The sequence below is a fragment of the Haliotis rufescens genome, unplaced genomic scaffold (assembly GCF_023055435.1).
Source record: "Haliotis rufescens isolate VD_foot unplaced genomic scaffold, xgHalRufe1.0.p SCAF_123, whole genome shotgun sequence".
Classification (NCBI taxonomy): Eukaryota; Metazoa; Mollusca; class Gastropoda; order Lepetellida; family Haliotidae; genus Haliotis; species Haliotis rufescens.
Window position 1 is genome coordinate 370,960 of NW_025963806.1, and position 24,550 is coordinate 395,509.

A 24,550-nucleotide genomic window follows, 5' to 3' on the forward strand; every position below is an offset into this window, starting at 1 on the left:
TACATAATTGTGGTGTATTCATTTGAATTTTACACCGTATGTAAGAAAATTCAACAATGGGCTGTGTGATATTGTATACACTATTTATTGAATAATTTTCAAGGGTTACAATTAGGAGATAAACATACTGTGTTTTCAATGTAGAGCTGGGTTAACTGTAGATTAACAGCGCTAAATTGCCCTTGGAACCTAACGCGCACGCACGTCACCGTTATGACGTCATATGACTGATTGTGACACAAAGATATAACGTCACAGTCATATATAGAAAAGCGCCAAATTCCAAGCTCTCTATTGTCTCCAAAACGCAAATGCATTCTCTTTGTAGATTTCTTTCGTGTTTTCTGTACGAAATGTATTGCCACACATCCTTTGAATAATGTAGTAACCGCAACCTAGGATTTTGTAACCTGTAATTGTAGATATCATTATTTAACAATGACTGAAAAATGTACTATTCTATGAATATTAGCTTCCGTGGTAATGCGGCCGTCAAACCAGCTGTTTCAATCAGAGGGGGTTTATTGTGATTTATAGCATCCGATTGACCAATCAGAATCGAGTAATATCCAAATTCATGGTAGAATGTAACACATGTACATAAATGTTTGTAGTTAACCTAAGCCCTGACGTCGATGTTTTGTTTGTCAATTTCTTCTATATATTAATAATGCACATGATTTATGCAAACATTTCTTTTCACCACAGTGAACACATTTTCAGCGTGATTTACAGAACATTTGGTGGCGAGAGTGTAAACAATGAACAATGTAGTTTGCCGCTATGGTAAAATCCAGGAAGTTTGTCCGGGGTTGTTCGAGTAGGCGTGGCTTATGAAAAGAACCGCACCGATATCCCTCCCCTATGGATAATCGGGGATATCATGTCATCTCTCGCTTCATCATTCCCCATCGTGGTCTGTGGGGGATCCATTCACTGCCTCCCGGGGTGCCTCGTGTTTCGAGCACATTCTGACTTTCTTCGTCTCAGCTCCATGTTGCATTAACATGTCGTCCATTCGCCCGTCAAACAGCCCAAACATCCCCCCTGAAAGAAGATGAATTATTTTAAAACGGATGATAATACAACTTTCAAAATCTTTGTTTGCAATATAGTTTGCCAGTCGACTAAGGACGCTGTGAAGAGTTGCGTCCCTTCGGTGTGCCAGAAACCTGTGATTATGGGTACGAATCCCAGATAATCTCCTATTAATGTTTCTAGGTTTGTTAGCACCATTTCCCCGCTCGTGACCTACGTTACTTCGGGATTTCCTCCCACACCGCGCTGACACGCTGTGATGTAAGTTACAAACTGTTCAAAGCGACAGTAAACAAGACTCAGCACACCTGTGTGTAGAAAGAGGGCCCTCCGTCCCTCCGTCCCTCAGTCCCTTAAGCGAACGGGGCTGCTCTTCATCTCCTGCACCGCCCCCAGAGTACTTTGGCCGTGAAGGTGTGTGTGTGTGTGTGTGTGTGTGTGTGTGTGTGTGTGTGTGTGTGTGTGTGTGTGTGTGAGAGAGAGAGAGAGAGTGTGTGTGTGTGTGTGTGTCGGGGGGTGCTGGTGGACCATCTACTCCCCTTCTACACCACACATGACCCTGAGTGAGTGAGTGAGTGTGTGTGTGTGAGAGAGAGAGTGTGAGTGTGTGTGTGCGTGAGTGTGTGTGTGTGCGTGCTTGTGTGTGTGAGTGTGAGAGAGAGAGAGAGAGTGTGTGTGTGTGTGTGTGTCGGGGGGTGCTGGTGGACCATCTACTCCCCTTCTACACCACACATGACCCTCCCTGCCTTGAAACGACTGGGGTTGTTTTTCATCTTCTTCTGCACCCCCCAGTGTGCCTTGCCCGTGGAGGGGTCCATCAGCAACAACCCCCTCCCGCTACTCACCTGTGTGTACGAAGAGGACCCTCCGTCCCTTGAAGCGGCCGGGGTTGTTCTTCATCTCCTGCATCACCCCCCAGGCCGCCTTGCCCGTGTAGGTGGGGTCGACCAGCACCCCTGTTGTACTGCTCACCTCCACAATGAAATCTGACAAGGTTGAACAATCCTAATAAAACATTAGTAATTTCACCTGACATCAGCAAGTATAAATAATTACCTCGAATATCAACGTCGTTAAATATTAAAGATTATCTCGCTCAGACCCCACTGTGTGTACTTGGGATATTTTATTTGTCTTTGCTAGAGATCGCCGAAATGAACGAGACTCAGATTTGTTACTGTGACTTTACTGTATCATCTATATTTACTTTCTGAAAGCAGTAGCTGATGATGAGGTTTTGAGATTTTTCATCTTCCAAATAAGAGTTAGGAAGCTTTCCATCCCTTCATCTCCGAGTGATTCTAACGGAAAGCCTGTCAGCACATCGGCCCTGACTGGAAATATTCCTTTCAACAAATATATCAGGTGTTGAAATTTCATTTTCAAAATCAGAGTTGGAAAGCTAAATAACTAGAGCGAGATTTACCTTTTTTAAAGTTGAAGATGTCAAAACAAAATCTGAAAGGCTCGAACACAGCAGCGTCGATAGCTTTGGAACTTTCAGAACAATGGTTAAAAGGATAGGAATACAAGAATTTTGTTGAGATATGGAGCTTTCAGAACAATGGTTAAATGGATAGGAATATAAGAATTTTGTTGAGCTATGGAGCTTTCAGAACAATGGTTAAAAGGATAGGAATATAAGAATTCTGTTGAGCTTTGGATCTTTCAGAACAATGGTTAAAAGGATTGGAATACAAGAATTGTGTTGAGCTATGGAGCTTTCAAAACAATGGTTAAAAGGATTGGAATACAAGAATTGTGTTGAGCTATGGAGCTTTCAGAACAATGGTTAAAAGGATAGGAATATAAGAATTCTGTTGAGCTATGGAGCTTTCAGAACAATGGTTAAAAGGATAGGAATATAAGAATTCTGTTGAGCTATGGAGCTTTCAGAACAATGGTTAAAAGGATTGGAATACAAGAATTGTGTTGAGCTATGGAGCTTTCAGAACAATGGTTAAAAGGATAGGAATACAATAATTTTGTTGAGCTATGGATCTTTCAGAACAATGGTTAAAAGGATAGGAATACAAGAATTGTGTTGAGCTATGGAGCTTTCAGAACAATGGTTAAAAGGATAGGAATATAAGAATTTTGTTGAGCTATGGAGTTTTCAGAACAATGGTTAAAAGGATTGGAAAACAAGAATTGTGTTGAGCTATGGAGCTTTCAGAACAATGGTTAAAAGGATTGGAAAACAAGAATTGTGTTGAGCTATGGAGCTTTCAGAACAATGGTTAAAAGGATAGGAATATAAGAATTCTGTTGAGCTATGGAGCTTTCAGAACAATGGTTAAAAGGATAGGAATATAAGAATTCTGTTGAGCTATGGAGCTTTCAGAACAATGGTTAAAAGGATTGGAATACAAGAATTGTGTTGAGCTATGGAGCTTTCAGAACAATGGTTAAAAGGATAGGAATACAATAATTTTGTTGAGCTATGGATCTTTCAGAACAATGGTTAAAAGGATAGGAATACAAGAATTGTGTTGAGCTATGGAGCTTTCAGAACAATGGTTAAAAGGATAGGAATATAAGAATTTTGTTGAGCTATGGAGCTTTCAGAACAATGGTTAAAAGGATTGGAAAACAAGAATTGTGTTGAGCTATGGAGCTTTCAGAACAATGGTTAAAAGGATTGGAAAACAAGAATTGTGTTGAGCTATGGAGCTTTCAGAACAATGGTTAAAAGGATAGGAATACAAGAATTTTGTTGAGCTACGGAGCTTTCAGTACAATGGTTAAAAGGATAGGAATATAAGAAATTTGTTGAGCTATGGAGCTTTCAGAAAATTATTAAAAGGATAGGAATATAAGAATTTTGTTGAGCTATGGAGCTTTCAGAACAATGGTTAAAAGGATAAGAATATAAGAATTCTGTTGAGCTATGGAGCTTTCAGAACAATGGTTAAAAGGATTGGAATACAAGAATTGTGTTGAGCTATGGAGCTTTCAGAACAATGGTTAAAATGATTGGAATACAAGAATTGTGTTGAGCTATGGAGCTTTCAGAACAATGGTTAAAAGGATAGGAATATAAGAATTTTGTTGAGCTACGGAGCTTTTAGTACAATGGTTAAAAGGATAGGAATATAAGAATTTTGTTGAGCTATGGAGCTTTCAGAAAATTATTAAAAGGATAGGAATATAAGAATTTTGTTGAGCTATGGAGCTTTCCGAACAATGGTTAAAAGGATAGGAATGCAAGAATTTTGTTGAGCTATGGAGCTTTCAGAACAATGGTTAAAAGGATAGGAACATGAGAACGTTGTTGAGCTTTGGAACTGTCCAACTGTTGGTAGTATATGTTCCACTTATGTCTCCATGTCACACACATACCTAATTCCTCCTGTTTAGAGATGGAGTAGCCCTCCCCCTGGTAGGTGTCGATGATGCTGAAGATGTCCTCCGACCTGACGCCCTCTACTCCCAGCTGCCGCAGCGTGCTGTTCACGTGGTCGTGTGCAAACTCGGGGTCATGCCGCACCAGGACGCCGTGAACTCTGCAGAACGTCTACACGTCAGCAAACACTCACCCGTAGGTTCATACAAGCGGGAGAGAGAGAGAGAGAGAGAGAGAGAGAGAGAGAGAGAGAGAGAGAGAGAGACAGAGACAGGAAGAGATAGAGAGGGAGAGAGAGAGAGAGGAAGAGAGAGAGAGGGAGAGGGAGAGAGAGAGGAGAGGGCTGGAGAGACAGAGACGATGAGAGACAGAGAGAGAGGGTGGAGAGAGAGAGAGGGGGGCGGCTGGAGAGACACAGAGACGATGAGAGACACAGAGAGAGGGTGGAGAGAGAGGGATGGCTGGAGAGAGACAGAGAGGGTGAGACACACAGAGAGAGGTTGGAGAGAGAGAGGGGGACGGCTGGAGAGACACAGAGAGGATGAGACACACACACACAGAGAAGGGGGGGGGGTCCCAATTGGTATGGTGCATTTTGGAGCTAGATTCGCACGTGTCGTCTTGATATTGATAAAAGCGTGTTGTCTGGCACGTCTACGTGTGTTGTCTCTGTGTGCAGTGAGAGAGAGGTCTCTATGTGCAGTGAGAGAGAGGCCTCTGTGTGCAGTGAGAGAGAGTCTACGTGTCCAGTGAGAGAGAGTCTACGTGTGCAGTGAGAGAGAGGTCTCTGTGTGCAGTGAGAGAGAGTCTACGTGTGCAGTGAGAGAGAGTCTACGTGTACAGTGAGAGAGAGGTCTCTGTGTGCAGTGAGAGAGAGTCTACGTGTACAGTGAGAGAGAGTCTACGTGTACAGTGAGAGAGAGGTCTCTGTGTGCAGTGAGAGAGAGTCTACGTGTACAGTGAGAGAGAGGTCTCTGTGTGCAGTGAGAGAGAGTCTACGTGTACAGTGAGAGAGAGGTCTCTGTGTGCAGTGAGAGAGAGTCTACGTGTGCAGTGAGAGAGAGGTCTCTGTGTGCAGTGAGAGAGAGTCTACGTGTACAGTGAGAGAGAGTCTACGTGTACAGTGAGAGAGAGGTCTCTGTGTGCAGTGAGAGAGAGTCTACGTGTACAGTGAGAGAGAGTCTACGTGTGCAGTGAGAGAGAGGTCTCTGTGTGCAGTGAGAGAGAGTCTACGTGTCCAGTGAGAGAGAGTCTACGTGTGCAGTGAGAGAGAGGTCTCTGTGTGCAGTGAGAGAGAGTCTACGTGTCCAGTGAGAGAGAGTCTACGTGTGCAGTGAGAGAGAGGTCTCTGTGTGCAGTGAGAGAGAGTCTACGTGTACAGTGAGAGAGAGGTCTCTGTGTGCAGTGAGAGAGAGTCTACGTGTACAGTGAGAGAGAGTCTACGTGTACAGTGAGAGAGAGGTTTCTGTGTGCAGTGAGAGAGAGTCTACGTGTACAGTGAGAGAGAGGTCTCTGTGTGCAGTGAGAGAGAGTCTACGTGTACAGTGAGAGAGAGGTCTCTGTGTGTAGTGAGAGAGAGTCTACGTGTACAGTGAGAGAGAGTCTACGTGTGCAGTGAGAGAGAGGTCTCTGTGTGCAGTGAGAGAGAGTTTACGTGTCCAGTGAGAGAGAGTCTACGTGTGCAGTGAGAGAGAGGTCTCTGTGTGCAGTGAGAGAGAGTCTACGTGTACAGTGAGAGAGAGTCTACGTGTGCAGTGAGAGAGAGGTCTCTGTGTGCAGTGAGAGAGAGGTCTCTGTGTGCAGTGAGAGAGAGTCTACGTGTACAGTGAGAGAGAGGTCTCTGTGTGCAGTGAGAGAGAGTCTACGTGTACAGTGAGAGAGAGTCTACGTGTACAGTGAGAGAGAGGTCTCTGTGTGCAGTGAGAGAGAGTCTACGTGTACAGTGAGAGAGAGGTCTCTGTGTGCAGTGAGAGAGAGTCTACGTGTACAGTGAGAGAGAGGTCTCTGTGTGCAGTGAGAGAGAGTCTACGTGTGCAGTGAGAGAGAGGTCTCTGTGTGCAGTGAGAGAGAGTCTACGTGTACAGTGAGAGAGAGGTCTCTGTGTGCAGTGAGAGAGAGTCTACGTGTACAGTGAGAGAGAGGTCTCTGTGTGCAGTGAGAGAGAGTCTACGTGTACAGTGAGAGAGAGGTCTCTGTGTACAGTGAGAGAGAGTCTACGTGTACAGTGAGAGAGAGGTCTCTATATGCAGTGAGAGAGAGTCTACGTGTACAGTGAGAGAGAGGTCTCTGTGTGCAGTGAGAGAGAGGTCTCTGTGTGCAGTGAGGCAGTGAGAGAGAGGCCTCTGTGCGCAGTGAGGCAGTGAGAGAGAGGCCTCTGTGTGCAATGAGGCAGTGAGAGAGAGGCCTCTGTGCGCAGTGAGGCAGTGAGAGAGAGGCCTCTGTGCGCAGTGAGGCAGTGAGAGAGAGGTCTCTGTGTGCAGTGAGAGAGAGGCCTCTGTGTGCAGTGAGAGAGAGGTCTCTGTGTGCAGTGAGAGAGAGGTCTCTGTGTGCAGTGAGGCAGTGAGAGAGAGGCCTCTGTGCGCAGTGAGGCAGTGAGAGAGAGGCCTCTGTGTGCAATGAGGCAGTGAGAGAGAGGCCTCTGTGTGCAATGAGAGAGAGGTCTCTGTGTGCAGTGAGAGAGAGGTCTCTATGTGCAGTGAGAGAGAGTCTACGTGTGCAGTGAGAGAGAGGTCTCTGTGTGCAGTGAGAGAGAGGTCTCTGTGTACAGTGAGGCAGTGAGAGAGAGGCCTCTGTGTGCAATGAGAGAGAGGTCTCTGTGTGCAGTGAGAGAGAGGTCTCTATGTGCAGTGAGGCAGTGAGAGAGAGGTATCTATGTGCAGTGAGAGAGAGGTCTCTGTGTGCAGAGAGGCAGTGAGAGAGAGGTCTCTATGTGCAGTGAGAGAGAGGTCTCTATGTGCAGTGAGGCAGTGAGAGAGAGGTCTCTATGTGCAGTGAGAGAGAGGTCTCTGTGTGCAGTGAGAGAGAGGTCTCTGTGTGCAATGAGAGAGAGGTCTCTGTGTGCAGTGAGAGAGAGGTCTCTATGTGCAGTGAGGCAGTGAGAGAGAGGTATCTATGTGCAGTGAGAGAGAGGTCTCTGTGTGCAGTGAGAGAGAGGTCCCTATGTGCAGTGAGGCAGTGAGAGAGAGGTCTCTATGTGCAGTGAGAGAGAGGTCTCTATGTGCAGTGAGAGAGAGGTCCCTATGTGCAGTGAGGCAGTGAGAGAGAGGTCTCTATGTGCAGTGAGAGAGAGGTCCCTATGTGCAGTGAGAGAGAGGTCTCTGTGTGCAGTGAGAGAGAGGTCTCTGTGTGCAGTGAGAGAGAGGTCTCTATGTGCAGTGAGGCAGTGAGAGAGAGGTATCTATGTGCAGTGAGAGAGAGGTCTCTGTGTGCAGAGAGGCAGTGAGAGAGAGGTCTCTATATGCAGTGAGAGAGAGGTCTCTATGTGCGGTGAGAGAGAGGTCTCTATGTGCAGTGAGGCAGTGAGAGTGAGGTCTCTGTGTGCAGTGAGAGAGAGGTCTCTGTGTGCAGTGAGAGTGAGGTCTCTGTGTGCAGTGAGAGAGAGGTCTCTGTGTGCAGTGGGAGAGAGGTCTCTGTGTGCAGTGAGAGAGAGTCTGTGTGTGCAGTAAGAGAGAGGTCTCTGTGTGCAGTGAGAGTGAGGTCTCTGTGTGCAGTGAGAGAGAGGTCTCTGTGTGCAGTGAGGCAGTGGGAGAGAGGTCTCTGTGTGCAGTGAGAGAGAGGTCTCTGTGTGCAGTGAGAGAGAGGTCTCTGTGTGCAGTGAGAGAGAGGTATCTGTGTGCAGTGAGAGAGAGTCTGTGTGCAGTGAGAGAGAGGTCTCTGTGTGCAGTGAGAGAGAGTCTGTGTGTGCAGTGAGAGAGAGGTCTCTGTGTGCAGTGAGAGTGAGGTCTCTGTGTGCAGTGAGAGAGAGGTCTCTGTGTGCATCGAGGCAGTGGGAGAGAGGTCTCTGTGTGCAGTGAGAGAGAGGTGTCTGTGTGCAGTGAGAGAGAGGTCTCTGTGTGCAGTGAGAGAGAGGTCTCTGTGTGCAGTGAGAGAGAGGTCTCTATGTGCAGTGAGGCAGTGAGAGAGAGGTATCTATGTGCAGTGAGAGAGAGGTCTCTGTGTGCAGAGAGGCAGTGAGAGAGAGGTCTCCATATGCAGTGAGAGAGAGTTCTCTATGTGCGGTGAGAGAGAGGTCTCTATGTGCAGTGAGGCAGTGAGAGTGAGGTCTCTGTGTGCAGTGAGAGAGAGGTCTCTGTGTGCAGTGAGAGAGAGGTCTCTGTGTGCAGTGGGAGAGAGGTCTCTGTGTGCAGTGAGGCAGTGGGAGAGAGGTCTCTGTGTGCAGTGAGAGAGAGGTCTCTGTGTGCAGTGGGAGAGAGGTCTCTGTGTGCAGTGGGAGAGAGGTCTCTGTGTGCAGAGAGAGAGGGGTCTCTGTGTGCAGTGAGAGAGAGGTCTCTGTGTGCAGTGAGAGAGAGGCCTCTGTGTGCAGTGAGAGAGAGGTCCCTGTGTGCAGTGAGAGAGAGGTCTCTGTGTGCAGTGAGGCAGTGAGAGAGAGGTCTCTGTGTGCAGTGAGAGAGAGGTCTCTGTGTGCAGTGAGAGAGAGGTCTCTGTGTGCAGTGAGAGAGAGGTCTCTGTGTGCAGTGAGAGAGAGGTCTCTGTGTGCAGTGAGAGTGAGGTCTCTGTGTGCAGTGAGAGAGAGGTATCTGTGTGCAGTGAGAGAGAGGTCTCTGTGTGCAGTGAGAGAGATGCCTCTGTGTGCAGTGAGAGAGAGGTCTCTGTGTGCAGTGAGGCAGTGAGAGAGAGGTCTCTGTGTGCAGTGAGAGTGAGGTCTCTGTGCGCAGTGAGGCAGTGAGAGAGAGGTCTCTGTGTGCAGTGAGAGAGAGGTCTCTATGTGCAGTGAGGCAGTGAGAGAGAGGTCTCTATGTGCAGTGAGAGAGAGGTCTCTGTGTGCAGTGAGAGAGAGGTCTCTGTGCGCAGTGAGGCAGTGAGAGTGAGGTCTCTGTGTGCAGTGAGAGAGAGGTCTCTGTGTGCAGTGTGAGAGAGGTCTCTGTGTGCAGTGAGAGAGAGGTCTCTGTGTGCAGTGAGAGAGAGGTCTCTGTGTGCAGTGAGAGAGAGGTCTCTGTGTGCAGTGAGAGAGAGGTCTCTGTGTGCAGAGAGAGAGAGTCTACACGTTACCGTAACGGGGATCCGGCCAGGTAGTTGGCTATGCAGATGCCTGACGCCGTCCCAGAGCTTCCACAAGCCACCATCACGTCGTCGAACCTGTCGAGGGCGCCCTGTTCCGGATAACACAATTCATGAACAACAATCATTTCCGAAGTCTTAACTAAAGCCAGGTGTGGAGGTTTGGCAAACAAACCTGGAAAAAAACCAACAATTAAAAACACGCCTGTCAATGGTTGATTTATGTACAACAATACAAGCGTCTCACCTGGTTGTATAGCTCGTCAAATATGGCCATGTACAACAATACAAGCGTCTCACCTGGTTGTATAGCTCGTCAAATATTGCCATGTACAATAATACAAGCGTCTCACCTGATTGTATAGCTCGTCAAATATGGCCATGTACAACAAATACAAGCGTCTCACCTGGTTGTTTAGCTCGTCAAATATGGCCATGTACAATACAAGCGTCTCACCTGGTTGTATAGCTCGTCAAATATGACCATGTACAACAATACAAGCGTCTCACCTGGTTGTATAGCTCGTCAAATATGACCATGTACAACAATACAAGCGTCTCACCTGGTTGTATAGCTCGTCAAATATGGCCATGTCCAACAATACAAGCGTCTCACCTGGTTGTGTAGCTCGTCAAATATGACCATGTACAACAATACAAGCGTCTCACCTGGTTGTATAGCTCGTCAAATATGGCCATGTACAAAAATAGAAGCGTCTCACCTGGTTGTGTAGCTCGTCAAATATGGCCATGTACAACAATACAAGTGTCTCACCTGGTTGTATAGCTCGTCAAATATGGCCATGTACAACAATACAAGCGTCTCACCTGGTTGTATAGCTCGTCAAATATGACCATGTACAACAATACAAGCGTCTCACCTGGTTGCATAGCTCGTCAAATATGACCATGTACAATACAAGCGACTCACCTTGTTGTATAGCTCGTCAAATATGGCCATGTACAACAATATAAGCGTCCCACCTGGTTGTTTAGCTCGTCAAATATGGCCATGTGCAATAATACAAGCGTCTCACCTGGTTGTATAGCTCGTCAAATATGGCCATGTACAACAATACAAGCGTCTCACCTGGTTGTATAGCTCGTCAAATATGGCCATGTACAACAATACAAGCGTCTCACCTGGTTGTATAGCTCGTCAAATATGACCATGTTCAATACAAGCGTCTCACCTGGTTGTATAGCTCGTCAAATATGGCCATGTACAACAATACAAGCGTCTCACCTGGTTGTGTAGCTCGTCAAATATGGCCATGCACAATACAAGCGTCTCACCTGGTTGTATAGCTCGTCACATATGGCCATGTACAACAATACAAGCGTCTCACCTGGTTGTATAGCTCGTCAAATATGGCCATGTACAACAATACAAGCGTCTCACCTGGTTGTATAGCTCGTCAAATATGACCATGTACAACAATACAAGCGTCTCACCTGGTTGTATAGCTCGTCAAATATGGCCATGGAACCAAAACAGCCTATCAGATTGGCACCGCCTTTCGGGACCAGGCATGACTTCTCCCCAGTCTCGCTCCTTCGGGACAAAATAAAGGACTCCATCTTCACCGCAGTTTGAAATTATCATAAACATTTTGATGTATTGAGAAGTGGCCCTTCAGTCCGTGGCTAGTAAATATTTCAAAAGGCTGGTGATCTAATCGATGTCATCTTGACAAAAACTTGGAAAAAACCATAGCACTGACACAATACTGATCTGCCTGATAGTGTTGAGAGTTTATTTCTGAACTGTAGGCCCCATGCCCCAGGTAAAAGTACAGTGAGGATATTGAGTGGGTGGTACATGTAAGTTTACGTTTTGACAGTACATGATGTATAAACGTAGCCATATTCTGTAGAAGCTGGCCATTTTCTTCTGTTGACATTTCAGTATAGTTTTACCAACTTTAGTACTTGATGGACAGGACATATATTTAGATGGAATATAATGATTACTTATAGTACTATCATGTGTACAGATAAGAATAATATGGTTTTCGTCTTCAATATTATAATAATAATAACTACAGATTTATATAGCGCTGGTATCCAGTTCGAAGACATGCTCAAAAGCGCTTCATTTGAGTCTACACAAAGAAGAGACATTACACAGCTAGGAAAACACAAAGCCTCAATACTCCAAGAAAGATTTGGTGAAAAGATAGGTTTTGAGTCTTTATCGGAACAAAGTAGGACTGTCAATGTTCCTGATATCCAATGGCAGCCTATTTCATAGCTCAGGGGCAACTTTGGCGAAACTCCGACCTCCAAAAGTCGCCGTTCTAACACTAGGCACAGTGAGTAGGGACTGGACGCTTGATGTGAGAGATCTTCCAGGCATGATTGGTTCCCAGTGGAAATAGTTTTTTATAAAACATTAGATCATAATAACCACATGGAAATTGCGACAATGCTGTTCTTAATTTTCTTATATTTACAGTAGTCAAATACTTTTCACACACAAATTGTTGTTTATCTACATTTTCCGTTTTGAATATTTCTAGTCAACAACTTTACATCTTTGTTGCACAATTGACAAAAAGGTTGTAACATTCCCAACTCCCTGTCCAATCCGCGTATTTCCATGACCCAAATGAAACAGTGTAATCTTAATTAATGTAGCCCAGGTATAACTGTTTCTAGAACCACTTGTGTTTTTGCCAGATAAAGTAACATCTTATACACGTCAGATGGCGAGCGGTAGTGACGCAGGGAGATGCGTTTTAACCAATATAAGAAACAGCGTTTTAATGTCAATATGTATGGTGGGTATCTTCCGCATTCTCCAAGTACAATATATAACGGGATCGGGTGGTCAGGCTCGCTGACTTGGTTGATGCACATGTCATCATATCCCAATTGCGAGGATCGATGCTCATGATATTAATCACTGGATTGTATGGTCCAGACTCGATTATTTACAGACCGAAGTCATATAGCTGGAATATTGCTGAGTGCGGCGTTAAACAACAAACCAACCAACCAACCAAGTACAATATCACTAGTTGATTGATTTATGGATGCTTGTGACTGGATTTTTTCAATACATTGATCCTCTGAATACCCAAAACATCAGATCCATACAATAGAATATTTTAGAGTCGAAGATCTTTTTTTTTCGATGTATGCACAAAGACGTTCACATTCTAGTAAATTAATCGCAACACCTTATCCATTTTTGTACCAAGACAATTAATTTTTTAGAATAAATACCCAAACTTTTCTCTGTTGACAGAATCAAAGTTTTTCGGAAAAAAATAATAAAACAGGCATTATTCTCCCCCTAAGGACAGCAAATTGCGGCTAATTAGACACCTTGTAGATGACACAGGCACTCGCGCCAGATCCACTCATGCCCGCTGGAGTGAGTGAGTGAGTATGGTTTTACGCCGCTTTTAGCAATATTCCAGCAATATCACGGCGGGGGACACAGAAATGGGCTTCACACATTTTACCCATGTGGGGAATCGAACCCGGGTCCTCGGCGTGACGAGCGAACGCTTTAACCACTGGGCTACCCGACCGCCCCTTAGGGGTGCAGCAGGACAGATACCTTTGCCTCCTGGAGGTAACTTGTGCTCATAGAAATCACGCTTACGGTCAGGGTTATGAAAGGATGAAACTTACATAATCCTTCTTGCCAAAGACTCCATTTTAGGATGGACGTCCCTCTCGTCATCTGAGTCAGGCGGCATCATGTAGATGTCAGCTCCAGACAGGCGGTCCAGCAGGATGTTGCCACGGCAACCCAGATCCTCTGAAGTCTGAAAACCAACCAGTTCACACGTTACAGTGTATCTCGGTGTAAGTCTGTGTTCTTTAACGCTGCAGTCAGTGATGCATTAGAAGATGTCCTTTGAAAGGTGCGACCAGGCAAACCAGTGGCTGAACACATGAGCAACGATTCATACCAAGTGGATACGTGACACGCAATCAGCCAAGCCGAACCAAATTACACACGCAGATGGAGTGGGTGCACCCATTTTTAAAAATACATTGTGATGTATATTTTGTCTGTTTGATGGTTAACGCCGCACTCAGCAATATTCCAGCTATATGACGACGGTAAATAATTGATCGAGTCCGGACCGGACAATCCAGTGATTGATATCATTAGCATCGATCCAGTCAATTGGGATACGATGACATGCATTAACTAAGTCAGCAAGCCCGACCACCCAATCCCGTTAGTCGCCTTTACGACAATCATAGTAACCATTTACGGCAAGCAGAGTCACCCTTTACGGCAAGTACGGATTGCCGAAGACCTATTCTACCCCGAAACTTCACGGGTCTACAATCAATATGAGATGCTCGAGATGAAAAAGCCTGACCATCTTGTTAGTCGCCTTTACGACATGCATAGTAACCATTTACGGCAAGCATAGTCATCTTTAACGGCAAGCATGAGTTGCTGAAGACCTATTCTACCCCGGATCTTCACGGGTCTTTCGTTGTTTGGCAGCAGAGACAGGTGTTCATATATCATGTTGAAATGGGGGCATGGGTGGCCCAGTCGTCTAAGGCGCCGCGAATCGCTGTGCAGAGTTGCGGCCCTTGGGCACGCCAGAAACCTATGATTGTGGGTTCGAATCCCGGTTCGCCCCGATTATGTTTCTAGGTTTGTCAGCACCATACCCGTGCCCGTGTGTTTCATCGAAGTGGTAAACGTCTGAGACCTGCATCACTTCGGGCTTTCCTCCCACATTAAGCTGACACGCCGCGATATAACTGGAATACTGTAAAAAGCGGCGTTAAACCCAACTCACTCACTCACTCACTCACTCATGTTGAAATTGTCAAGAGCAGCAAATATTTGAAGTGCTAGTAAAATGTCGAGAACTGCTGCGGCCTGATTGCAGCGGCTAGCGCTGTTGGTGGCATCGAGTTATCTGTCCTTGGGCGTTGTGGCTTATTTCATGTAAACCATAACATCATGGACTTATAAATATATCGGCACAAACTTCTTAACTATTCTCTTGCTCACCATTGTTAAAAATAGATGAGGGACAAGTCCAAGTTGTCTGCACGCCAAAGCCAAAGCTCGACAGTGATTGGATGGTGACGTACCACACGTGATCACGTGCTTGCATCCCTTTAAGATCGCATCTGCAAGGAGGAATTCTAGCTTCCCGACCTGAAACGAAAATAAATGACATGTTTATAAAATAACATCTGATTACTATTTTACAATTATGATACACTCGTACCATTCACACTTGATATTCGAGACTAAAATTCTTTCTAAACAAATAAATATTTTTTTTAAAAACATTAGAATTACTCAAACATGACATACAAGTAGAAACAACATTAAAATGAGGATGGTATAAATATTTGAAGCGGAAAAGACTTTCCGTGGTTCTTGGGAAGTACTGACCTACAATCTTATCCATCATAAGACATTCCAGAAATTTTTGTTGCTCAGTTTTCAAAATTTTCATTTGATATTTTTCAAAGGTAGCCTGGAATGGAAGTCGCCAGTTTGAAACTAGTGCCGAAAAAGCTGGAGAAAGCTGCTTTCTGATTGGATCCCCCACCCCCCTCTCCTCCATCTCATGTCACAGTCCAGACATCTGAAGGATCCCACTCCTCCATTCCATGTCAGAGCCCAGACATCTGAAGGACTCCCTTCCTCCATCTCATGTCACAGTCCAGACATCTGAAGGATCCACCTCCTCCACTTCATGTCACAGTCCAGACATCTGAAGGATCCACCTCCTCCACTTCATGTCACAGTCCAGACATCTGAAGGATTCCCCTCCTCCATCTCATGTCACAGTCCAGACATCTGAAGATCCCCCTCCTCCATCTCATGTCACAGTCCAGATCCCCCTCCTCCATCTCATGTCACAGTCTAGACATCTGAAGGATGCCCCTCCTCCATCTCATGTCACAGTCCAGACATCTGAAGGATCCCCCTCCTCCATCTCATGTCACAGTCCAGACATCTGAAGGATCCCCCTCCTCCATCTCATGTCACAGTCCAGACATCTGAAGGATCCCCCTCCTCCATCTCATGTCACAGTCCAGACATCTGAAGTACCCCCCTCCTCCATCTCATGTCACAGTCCAGACATCTGAAGGATGCCCCTCCTCCATCTCATGTCACAGTCCAGACATCTGAAGGATCCCCCTCCATCTCATGTCACAGTCCAGATCCCCTCCTCCATCTCATGTCACAGTCCAGACATCTGAAGGATCCCCCTCCTTCATCTCATGTCACAGTCCAGACATCTGAAGGATCCCTTTCCTCCATCTCATGTCACACTCCAGACATCTGAGGGATCCCCCTGCCCCATCTCATGTCACAGTCCCGATCCCCTCCTCCATCTCATGTCACAGTCCAGACATCTGAAGGATCCCCCTCCTTCATCTCATGTCACAGTCCAGACATCTGAAGGATCCCCCTCCTCCATCTCAAGTCATCGTACAGATGGACTTTGCATTGAATCATAGATGCTGCTGTACATCCCGCAGACCCCATTCAGACACAGTATACCGACTCCGAACCGACCAGTTCTTGTGTTAGCCCCTTAAGGCCGAGCGCCAGGCAGGGCAACAACAAGTGCCATCCTCTAACTTCTTCTGTTATGACGTGGCAATGGGACTGAACCATCGACCTTCCGCTCTTTGGAAAGACAAAGCTCATGTTTAAAACTTTTCAACGCATTTTACACTTGGCGTTGTTGTTGTTCGAAGTACTAAAACTTGAACACACAAACACGCACGCATGCACACGCACGCGCACGCACACACACACACGCACGTTCGCACGCACGTACGCAGGCACACACACACACACATTGTCCTTTACCTGCTGACCAGCTCGTGATTACTGCACACGTGACATGAATCACGCGCCCCATGTTTGTTGCACGACGCATGGCCAGCTATTTATGTCCATCATAAACTGGGGTTTGTCTCATTGAGCGCGTACCTTATGGACGGCATCATCTAGAAAGTCATGGCTATCATCTAGAACTGATTTGTATAAATAATTCATGACCTCGTGTGTCTGTCGCAAACCATGAAATGCTTCATGCAGACAAAACATCGCGCGCACGAATCCAGCTCTAACCCTGGCTTACATCAACATTTTACACACTGTCTTGTCGAAAATAAAAGTAGCAGTGTCGAATGTATCCCACGTTATGATACGAAGATAATCGAACCTGGACCATACAATCCAGTGATTGACATGAGCATCGATCAACGCAATATATCCAAATTGCGTAGATCGATGATGATGCTGTCAATCACTGGATTGTCTGGTCCAGACTTGATTATTTATTTATATTGCTGCTTGCGGCGTTAAATAACAACAAACAAATATGATACGAAGACAATAGAGTTCTAAATGTCCCCCGAGAAGCAGTAAAGGGGCATGCTGGATATTTAAAGCCCGATTGCTCTAGTTCGAAATGCACGCACTGCTATATTTACCCGATCATTACCCGGAATGTAACCACGTGATCAAAACTCAATGATAATCTTTATCGCCAGCAGAATGGATATTTTTTTAAAAGCCCACTTTGCAGCTTTTGCCATCCCTGTTCGTGATATCCATGATCGTCGGAATGGCCTATATTCACTTTCTAAGGAAAACCGTAGAGCGTCTGCCCGGAGAACGGAAGGTCCGAGTTTCGATCCCCGGCCGCGTTAAACCAAAGGACGTTAAAAGATGGTACTTGTTCTTACCCTGCCTGGCGCTCGGCATTAAGGGGATAAAACAAGGACTGGTCGGCTTGGAGTCATTAAACTGTGTCTGCGTGGGGTATCAACGTTAAACTGTGGCATGGTATATCAGTGGGCTAGCCATTGGCATCAGTCCGGACTAGTACTCGTACAAGCAGCCACACACACACGTGCATGCACGTCGCTATATAAGTGCAATAATCTTGGACGTGGCATTAAACCTCATTTCACCTGACCCATCTAAGTATAACCACCCGTGAAACTATCTTCGTTTATCAATAATCTCGATATTTCGTGATTCCTTTTCAAACGGTGAGGAATATACCGATTTTTGGCTTTTCCTTTTTAATGAAATAAGGCATATTGATTATTTTACATATTTGGAGGTTAGTTTAAAAAATATCTTAGATGACATTGGCACTTTTCATACGGGACGATCCGTGATATTTAGTACGGATGATGACCAACGATGAAGCGATGAGGGGATACGTCAACCGCAGCTATCTGTGGAAATAGTGTGTGCCACAACACACATCCAACGGCCACCTACAGACACACTCTCGGTGTGCACCAACCCTGCCTTTTTAAAGGATATCGTGTGGATTCCTGGCAACGCCTCACACCCTGTCTTACCTTGTTGCCTGACAATGAACTGCCCGTCATATCGTGTCGCTTGATGTGAAGACTGAAGCCATCGGGAATCCCTGGGAGATTCCATTCGTGGATAGGGGTGTTCTCCATCGCAAGCTAAAATCAAACGTGCATGGTCAGATAAGGGATGAATTATTTGTCATTCCATTATGTAAACAAATTTCCAATTTACTCTACTTTTTTGGAGGGTTGCTCTTTTATTTCGTGTCTATGGCCATGTGTTTCACTCAGGTGGCTGCAAATGGTTTCAAATTAGTGAGTGACGCACAAGGCTAGAGAGGCTCTGGTCAATTACAATGTTTTTGGAATGTCTTCTTCAAGTCCCCGTACGCCAACAGTATAACAGATATTATACGTCCGTTTCCTAAGCTTCGTGAAAAGTATGTTTGGAACATTAAATTGTTGTTAAATGTTCGGTTTATAGACAGATAGAAGGGTATGATATACATAATAAAATCGTTTCCATGTAGATCGAGGGAAACAAAAACTAAAACTATTACTACTGGCATAATGATAACAGTAGTTAGTTCATTATAACATATCTGATATTCGAGTAAACTGCTTGCAGCAGTACTAGTAGGTGAGTGAGTGAGTATGGTTTTACGCCGCTTTTAGCAATATTCCAGCAATATCAGGGCTGGGGACACCAGAAATGGGCTTCACACATTGTACACATGTCGGGAATCGAACCCGGGTCTTTGGCATGACGAGCGAACGCTTTAACCACTAGGCTACCCACCGCCCCTCTTGCAATGCTTAATCTGAAATGAAGATATAGTACTATGAAATAAAAAATCAAATGATGACTGCATTTTGTATATTCAAACTTGTAGTCTTCTCCATAACCGGTGAGGCCAACAAAGTCGTGACGGTCTAGTTGTTATTGTCACTTTTATGACGACTTGTTCCAATAAACCGTGCTCTATAAGTTTATCACTCCAGGGTTACGAAAAGTCAACACCAGAGAACAACCAGTCTCGATCCACAGGTACAGATTCCTCTGGGCGTCACAGCAAAATAACGGTGAAAATTATATGAATAGATCAGTGAAAATCAGTGAAAACGGTAAGCATGCCCTGTCCTACCGGTAACAGCTGCCACTCACTCAATTTACATATATAATAAGTGTTTGTAGGTTTCCTTCCATGCGACGGTTGTCTATAAACACGCCAGGGAATCGAGCAATGGACCAGACAGAAAGTCCAGTGATACGATAATGCATTTACTGTTTTTGTGGAAACTAAAAAACGAAATGTGAATTTTATCTGCTGTGTACAAGAGCAGGTGTGTCTGGAACGCAGGCTACATAGCCACAATATTCTTCAATGCCATGAGTAAATATATTTCTCGTTTATATCTCGGTTATTTTCATTTGTGGTTTAAGTGAAATTCTCCTATGAGGAATCAATGCAATTACAAATATAACCATATTAGTGCACTCCTTGGGTATTAAGTGAGTGAGTGAGTGAGTTGGGTTTAACGCCGCTTTTAAAATTATTTCAGTTATATCGCGGCATGTCAGCTTAATGTGGGAGGAAAGCCCGAAGTGATGCAGGTCTCAGACGTTTACCACTTCGGTGAAACCCACGAGCACGGGTAGGGTGCTGACAAACCTAGAAACATAATTGGGGTGAACCGGGATTCGAACCCACAATCATAGGTTTCTGGCGTGCCCAAGGTCCGCAACTCTGCACAGCGAATCGCGGCGCCTTAGACGACTGGGCCACCCGTGCCCCCCTTGAGGGGTATAACATGTTTCCATTTTTTTAAATATCATAACAGTTGTAAGAAATATAAATACTGCTATCTCATCATAGGACATGTCGGCTTATTTTGATAAATCAAATAGTTCTCTGAATAATTATAGTAGTACATTGCGGTTCATTTCCTATTAATTGGAAAAGGAAAATATGCGAAAATTTACAAATTTTTTGCTTCTTTTCACTAAGAACTCAATTTCTGGGAGGCTATAGGTTTAACAAAATATAATTGAAGTCTACTATGTGTAAACTGTCACACACATGATACAAAAGAGTACTCATTGCACACACTACCTTCTTAGGGGACTTTATTTGATTTTCTCTCTCTTTACAACAGAAATGTTCATTTTGACCCCAAAACATTTACAATATCTGCCACCAAATTATTTGACCACAACCATTATTTTCTAGTCTGCTGAATTCAAAAACATAAAGAAAATCTAAGTTTGCTTTTTTCAACTTTGGGGAGGGGTATGTCAGCGGTTTGAGGGACACGACTCTATCAGGTCTTGTCTATTCCTGGGTTACCAAGATTTGGGATGTATAGTTAGTTTTCTTAACCTTCCTCAAACCAGATTGAAAGATATGTAAAGCCAAGAATGGACTAATATACTATGACTAGATTTGAATATTATATACATGTACTTTCTAAGATATGTCCAGAATCAGTGACATATTTAAAGATTCAACCTTGTGCACATTTGCTACCGATTTGCTCGTGCTTGAGTTGGTTTGGTTGGTTTGTTGTGTAACGCCGCACTCAGCAATATTCCAGCTATATGACAGCGGTCTGTATATAATCGAGTCTGGACCAATGAATCCAGTCATTAATATCATGAGCATCGATCCACGCAATTGGGGTCGATGACATGCATCAACCAGGTCAGCGAGCCTGACCACCCGATCCCTTTAGTCGCCTCTCACGACAAGCAAAGTCGCCTTTTACGGCAAGCCTGGGTTGCTGAAGACCTATCCTACCCCGGATCTTCACGGGGGGAGACAAGCATGGGTTGCTGAAGACCTATCCTACCCCGGATCTTCAAAGGGGGAGGTAAGCATGAGTTGCTGCAGACCTATTCTACCCCGGATCTTCACGGGTGGAGACAAGCATGGGTTGCTGCAGACCTATTCTACCCTGGATCTTCACGGGGGGAGACAAGCATGAGTTGCTGAAGACCTATTCTTCCCTGGATCTTCACGGGTGGAGACAAGCATGGGTTGCTGCAGACCTATTCTACCCTGGATCTTCACGGGGGGAGACAAGCATGAGTTGCTGAAGACCTATTCTTCCCTGGATCTTCACGGGTGGAGACAAGCATGGGTTGCTGCAGACCTATTCTACCCTGGATCTTCACGGGGGGAGACAAGCATGAGTTGCTGAAGACCTATTCTACCCGGGATTTTCACGGGGAGGCAAGCATGGGTTGCTGAAGATCTATTCTACCCCGGATCTTCACGGGGGGAGGCAAGCATGGGTTGCTGAAGACCTATTCTACCCTGGATCTTCACGGGTGGAGACAAGCATGGGTTGCTGCAGACCTATTCTACCCTGGATCTTCACGGGGGGAGACAAGCATGAGTTGCTGAAGACCTATTCTTCCCTGGATCTTCACGGGTGGAGACAAGCATGGGTTGCTGCAGACCTATTCTACCCTGGATCTTCACGGGGGGAGACAAGCATGAGTTGCTGAAGACCTATTCTACCCGGGATTTTCACGGGGAGGCAAGCATGGGTTGCTGAAGATCTATTCTACCCCGGATCTTCACGGGGGGAGGCAAGCATGGGTTGCTGAAGACCTATTCTACGCCGGATCTTCACGGGGGGAGACAAGCATGGGTTGCTGAAGACCTATTCTACCCGGGATCTTCAGGGGAGGCAAGCATGAGTTGCTGAAGACTTATTCTACCCCGGATCTTCACGGGGGGAGACAAGCATGGGTTGCTGAAGACCTATTCTACCCGGGATCTTCAGGGGAGGCAAGCATGGGTTGCTGAAGACTTATTCTACCCGGGATCTTCAGGGGAGACAAGCATGGGTTGCTGAAGACCTATTCTACCCGGGATCTTCAGGGGAGGCAAGCATGGGTTGCTTAAGACCTATTCTTCCCTGGATCTTCACGGGGGGAGGTAAGCATGGGTTGCTGAAAACCTACTCTACCCCGGATCTTCACGGGGGGAGACAAGCCTGGGTGGCTGAAGACCTATTCTACCCCGGATCTTCAGGGGTCTCGTGCTTGAGACACGGGGAGACACCACACCATTTCAAAATCTGAACGATTATGTATATATTGTCATCTTAAAAATGTGTAAGATCTATATCAGGTCAAAAATAAAATATAAAACATATTCGATACATAATAAATCAATCTGTAATTCGACCGTCATTCAAACAATTTATTCGCCTTATGGCATCCTCAAATTATTAAGATTAAAAATTTATTATGTTATTTAAAATATGCCTTCCAAACCAGAGATGTACAGAAATGAAACATGTGCTTCTATTTGTAAAATTATCCTGTACTGTATTGTATCCGCTTCATGTATTGGGCATGTGGCCTTTCATACGATAAACATCTGAACAGGAAAACCCTTGTGTTTTATCCTGCACAGTAGGTGCTGAAAGTGCCGTTTGTTATGAAGGAAAGTGTTTAATGTCTTGTTTGCATGGTTCGGGCAACACGCCGGACCTATTCTAGCAGTCAATACATCTTCTATAGATAAGGGGTTATCCTTGCCAGTGTGAGGGCTGTCAGTCCCATCTCAGCCTGCTCCGACAACACAAGTATATGAATGCATTTAACAGACTACTCCTTCAGCTTCAACGAGGTCATTAGAACACCTAGCGTTGGATCTGAGGAGGCTCATAGGAGCTGAAGAGCTATTTGTATTTATCATGTAGTTTTGTATCTTCGATCATATCTTTATACTAGTCGGGCTGGACTTCTTGTTATGTACAAATCTTTTTATGCATGTATTGTTAATAATTTTCAGGTTTGAGGCGAAAAAACATCTGCCTGTCGGTGTAAAAAAGGTTAATTTACAAGTTTTTATTTTTGTTTTTTACCCATAATGGACGTCGGATAGAGGGTATTAAATTTCTGTAATGCGCTTGAGAATTGCAGATTTTCTAAAATAACTCGACTTTTCATTGGTCGGCCGTACTAATTTCCTGTATTGTGTCTTTCAGTCTATCATCCACGTGCTCAAACGGAATGGGGCGTCGCATAATTCGAAATTCCGATTCCGAATAAATAACTGCAATTGCTGAATATTCCATATCCATCCATCCATCATCCATTGGTGGTATGCTTGTCTAGCATCAATTTGGTAATGTTAGAAACTCTTAAAATTGGTTTACTGAGCCGCTGTAACGTTATGTCAACATTTGTGACCCACTTCTACTGACAGTCTCGCACTCGTCGATGTTGACTTATATAATTTGAGACTTGCATTTATTAAAATTAATAAATTAAATGCAACATGTTTCTTACGTGTTGTGTATTGTATATTTGGGTACAAGCGTAAGCGATACAGATATTCTAAACTCGAATGGCAATAGCGACCCATTTAACACGATCCATGTGCCGTGAAAAGGTCGTGTGTTTACTTTTATTAGATTAATTTTGGGTTACAGCCGCTAGAAATTTCGAAGGTGGTTAGAGATGAGACGTTTGCTGTAAATCCGATAATGGGTACCAAAAAGAATACCCAACTCGAAACTCGGAAATACGATGATCTTTCCCGGCGGAATTAATGTCGAGTGAGCGCGTAAAATCCGACGTATATTTTGCTCAACAGCGTCCATTTTACAGAAAATAAATGGACATTTGTTATACCCTCTATTTCAGAAACCATTTATATTTTTCAACATCAAATATTTCGATTGAAAATATATTTGGGGAAAAGGTATGGACAGATTACGGGAAGGGGTCGTTCACGTTCTCTCCGTCGGTGACAGTAACACCACTCACGAAGTGAGATGCACCCGTTTCAAAAGCATGGTTTCAGCGCTATGCATCAGTACAACCATTCGATGTCGGATAGTTAAACGGGGGAGAAAACAGAAGCGAAGTTAGGATCCGCGATCCAGAGTGTCACGATATCTGAATGGATTATAACTGAAAATGTCACTCACCTCTACTTTATGCGTAGGTACATTCTTTAGATGTTGAGCCCAACTGGGCGGCTTGTACTCAACAAGATATTTCGCCATTGTGAACAGACTGACCCGAGGAGGACCGATCTCACCAGCGAAGCGTCTGACCCGGACAACAGCGAGATATTGTCGTCTGCTCACGAATATGGTAATCTACTTGATGAGCGCACATGCTTTTAACACACAGGCGATGAACGCAGTAAGGCGAAGTAAGCAAGTGATCGCGTGGCTGTGTCGAAAGATAGTCCATGTGTTGAATGAGGCATGTGTTGAATGTATAACAACTTCCGATTCACTGAGTTAGCGAGTGAGTTAAGTTGAAATCGCTCACAAAAATCGCTTCTGCCACACTTTAGACACAACCTTGAGATTGAATCGATGTCGCTGAGCGGCAAGCATATCGCGGATATGACAACCTACTGACCTAACTAGCTTGGTGACTCAACAGACCGTTTAGACCACCGCCCTTAATAAACATACAAACACACATATTGTAAACCGTTATTACACCCTAAAAAGTTGTTCTCCAATGACCTGTGATGTTTGAAGTATGTATATTAGGTACATATATAAGACTTGATCAGCATTAACGTGTCTACTTGAATAAGCGCACGTAAAATATCTAGTACGGTCACTCGAAGGGGCGCAATTCATGACAACAAAGGG

At 44.9% G+C, this 24,550-nt stretch overlaps 1 protein-coding gene across 2 annotated transcripts; it reads right to left on the bottom strand.

Moving 5' to 3' along the window:
* Positions 1 to 72: 72 nt before the first annotated feature.
* LOC124117432 (bifunctional D-cysteine desulfhydrase/1-aminocyclopropane-1-carboxylate deaminase, mitochondrial-like) lies at positions 73 to 24,309 on the bottom strand. 2 transcript variants are annotated; one of them, XM_046479332.2, is made up of 10 exons: positions 23,864 to 24,309; positions 17,951 to 18,064; positions 14,607 to 14,756; positions 13,247 to 13,383; positions 11,057 to 11,156; positions 9,593 to 9,693; positions 4,381 to 4,544; positions 2,246 to 2,384; positions 1,884 to 2,024; positions 890 to 1,047 (listed from the first exon to the last, which is right to left on the bottom strand). In XM_046479332.2, the coding sequence occupies exons 1-10, from the start codon at positions 23,939 to 23,941 to the stop codon at positions 1,026 to 1,028; spliced, it is 1,146 nt and encodes a 381-aa protein (XP_046335288.2). In that variant the 5' UTR covers positions 23,942 to 24,309; the 3' UTR covers positions 890 to 1,025. The 2 variants fall into 2 exon arrangements, with proteins under 2 accessions (XP_048249912.1, XP_046335288.2); XM_048393955.1 differs by lacking the exon at positions 2,246 to 2,384 and having other exon boundaries at positions 73 to 1,047; positions 23,864 to 24,303.
* Positions 24,310 to 24,550: the final 241 nt, after the last annotated feature.

Bases quoted from the DNA above. Each gene is read 5' to 3' on its own strand.
- LOC124117432 (XM_046479332.2), bottom strand. From the start codon at position 23,941: ATGGCGAAATATCTTGTTGAGTACAAGCCGCCCAGTTGGGCTCAACAT. The intron at 11,157-13,246 runs GTAAGTTTCATC...TTTGTCCCGAAG, and splicing joins TCTTTGGCAAGAAGGATTAT to GAGCGAGACTGGGGAGAAGT. The intron at 2,385-4,380 runs GTATGTGTGTGA...ATTTGTTGAAAG, and splicing joins CTCTAAACAGGAGGAATTAG to GAATATTTCCAGTCAGGGCC.